The 2,643-nt window shown below is 20.5% G+C and overlaps 2 protein-coding genes across 6 annotated transcripts in view; one reads left to right on the top strand and one right to left on the bottom strand.

The window, feature by feature from the left end:
- The window catches only part of LOC102681184 (SEC14-like protein 2), a 26,084-nt gene that overhangs the window by 17,252 nt on the left and 6,189 nt on the right, over positions 1 to 2,643 (bottom strand). The window contains exon 1 of one of the 2 annotated variants that reach the window (XM_006609762.2): positions 181 to 231. The exons of the other annotated variant lie outside the window; for it this stretch is intronic. The gene's annotated coding sequence lies outside the window, so the exon portion shown is untranslated. Of the gene's footprint in view, positions 1 to 180; positions 232 to 2,643 lie in introns of those variants that run through there. 2 annotated transcript variants of the gene reach the window in all.
- Positions 1 to 2,643, top strand: part of LOC102680879 (calcium release-activated calcium channel protein 1-like) — a 12,936-nt gene that overhangs the window by 8,098 nt on the left and 2,195 nt on the right. For all 4 annotated transcript variants that reach the window (XM_006609758.2, XM_006609759.2, XM_006609760.2 and 1 more), the window contains exon 3: positions 2,090 to 2,218. In XM_006609758.2, the coding sequence (XP_006609821.1) occupies positions 2,090 to 2,218 (129 nt within the window). The remainder of the gene's footprint in view (positions 1 to 2,089; positions 2,219 to 2,643) is intronic.

A 2,643-nucleotide genomic window follows, 5' to 3' on the forward strand; every position in this document is an offset into this window, starting at 1 on the left:
ATTTATATATATAAATATATATATAATTATATAATTAAATATATATTATATATATAATATTTATATTTTAATTATATATATAATTATAAAATTAAATATATATATAATTATACAATGTATATTTCAATAAAATACATGAATAGATAAAATTGTATTATTAATCAAAATTATCTAATATTATTATTATTATTATTATCTAATATTTTTTATTTAAATTATTATTAGTTAAATTATTAATTACATATATTTTAAAATTTCAGATATTGGAACAATTTCGTATAAACATAAAATTCACACATTAAATCAATCATAACTATTTTATGGTTTTCAAATGAAAATGTATATCAAATCTTTTACGTCTCTTTGTTTTACAATTGAACTTCAATAACAAGGATCAATTTGCTTGTTGCTTGTTTTTATTTGATAAATCATTCTCTCTTTATATTATTGTTTAAAATTCATTCCGTTGATGATTTCATAATCAGGAAATTAGATTGAAATTCATGAGAATTGTCGATGATTGTTATTCGGAAAAGAATTCGTATATTAATGTTCGTCGATAGAAACAGAAAATTGAATATGTATTATTTTATATTCAAGAAATCCTTAAAAATACTGATAAATTCAATCGGAATTGTACGAATTACAATATTACTTACTTATTATCACTGTTGATAATACAACATCTTTATCCGGCAATCATATCGGCCGCATAATTATCTTCGTGTTAACTATTCTATGTCCGCAAATTCAACTTACATAAAGCACAAACACATAATATATTAATAGTTTCATAGTAACTAAAAAAATATGTTTATATTATCTACGGATGTATATTATACGGGAAACGATAATTTAAATTGATTTAGATTATGATTAATCATAATCTAAAATAATTATATTGATCTAAATATAGCAAAAATTATATGATCAAAAAAGTTAATTAATTATATAAAAGTAAGGCATAAAAAGAGAATATTTTCTTTTTTTTTATTTATTTATTTTTTAATTGAAGAAATTTAATTTTATAATAATTTTAAAATATTTACGTTGTTTAGAAATTAAGATTTTTTTTTTTTTAATATGATATTTTATCATTCTATCGCTTGCCAAATTTTGCAGATATATCAATCTAGTAGTTGAATTTTTTTTTATTTTTATTATATCTTTTCATTAATTTTCCTTGTTATTTGTTTCGTTCAGCACCCGTTGGGTTTTTGTCCTACACAGGACTTTTGGCAAGTTCTCCCATTGGCACCAACGTTGCCATCTACTTTCGGTACGTGTCTTTATTTCTTACGTGCTTGTACAGTTGAGCGCCAATTATCCGGATACTCAGTAACCCTGGATATGCAATTATTCTGATGTATTTTCAACAATGATTTTGCTACATGAACATATATCATAAATCTAAAATCTCATATGAATATATTGATCGCTATTTCAAGACAAAAAAATATGAGTTAGGATTTATATTTGCAAGTTAATAATTGTGATTCAAATTTAAAAATAAATCATTTTAATACATGTAAGTTTTTTATGAATTTATATAATTTGTAGTTGTCTAATAATTTTGTTGTAATATCTTATATAACATTTTTAGCTGAATATATAAAATGTTTAAATTTTATATATTATTTATTTATAAGGAAAAGAAAATGCACACATATATACTAACAAAAATTAGCATATTAATAGCAATGCAATATATTCAGAGTTTCTTCTTTTGGCTAATATCAAATTAACATATTAAGAAGTTAAATATAATTTCATGTAAACTCATTTGAGAAAATCTATAAAATATCTATAAGATATAAAAAATCATTATATTATTTAACGCAACTTATAAATATATTAAAAAATAATTCTGTTAATTAATTTAATTATATTACATTGCCCAATAATATAGATCAGCAGTTTCAATTAGATTGTATAATTGTCACGAGATGCCTGAGGCACAGTGACAAATTAGCATACTGTTTTCGATTAAACATATTGTGCAATCATTTGCTTTCATTCAATTTTATTTTACAAACTTTATATTTATATAATTTCTCTATATTGTTTGTTTTTTTCTTTTATAAACTAGTCAAAGATGTCACAGTCAGGAGATGGCCTTCACACGCCGGGTTATCTCTCTTGGAGAAAATTACAACTCAGCCGAGCGAAACTTAAAGCGTCAAGCAAGACGTCTGCTCTACTTTCTGGTTTTGCTATGGTATATATATATGAATATTTTAATATTTTTTTTCTTTAATAGTTAAAAATATTTTTAGATTATCAAGAACAAATAGAGTTTATTATGATATTATTATAATAATAATAATATCAAGTATTTGTAAAAAATTATGTTTTTTTTTATATATAATTATTAAAAATAAAAAATATAGTGAATTCACATCTACTAATGTAATATATATGATATATGCATATATATATGATTATATAATATATATATAATAATAATAGAAATAAATATAGCATTTTTCTAAACTATAATCTCAAAAATAATTGATTGTTCAAAATTAAATAAAAATGTTCTTCATTTTATTATTTGATTATTGTATTCTTTTACTTTTTAAATTTTTCACATTATTCTATTTTAATATTAATAAATTTAATAATAATATTTTATTATTATTT

This window comes from Apis dorsata, unplaced genomic scaffold (genome assembly GCF_000469605.1).
Source record: "Apis dorsata unplaced genomic scaffold, Apis dorsata 1.3 scaffold_59, whole genome shotgun sequence".
NCBI lineage: Eukaryota > Metazoa > Arthropoda > Insecta > Hymenoptera > Apidae > Apis > Apis dorsata.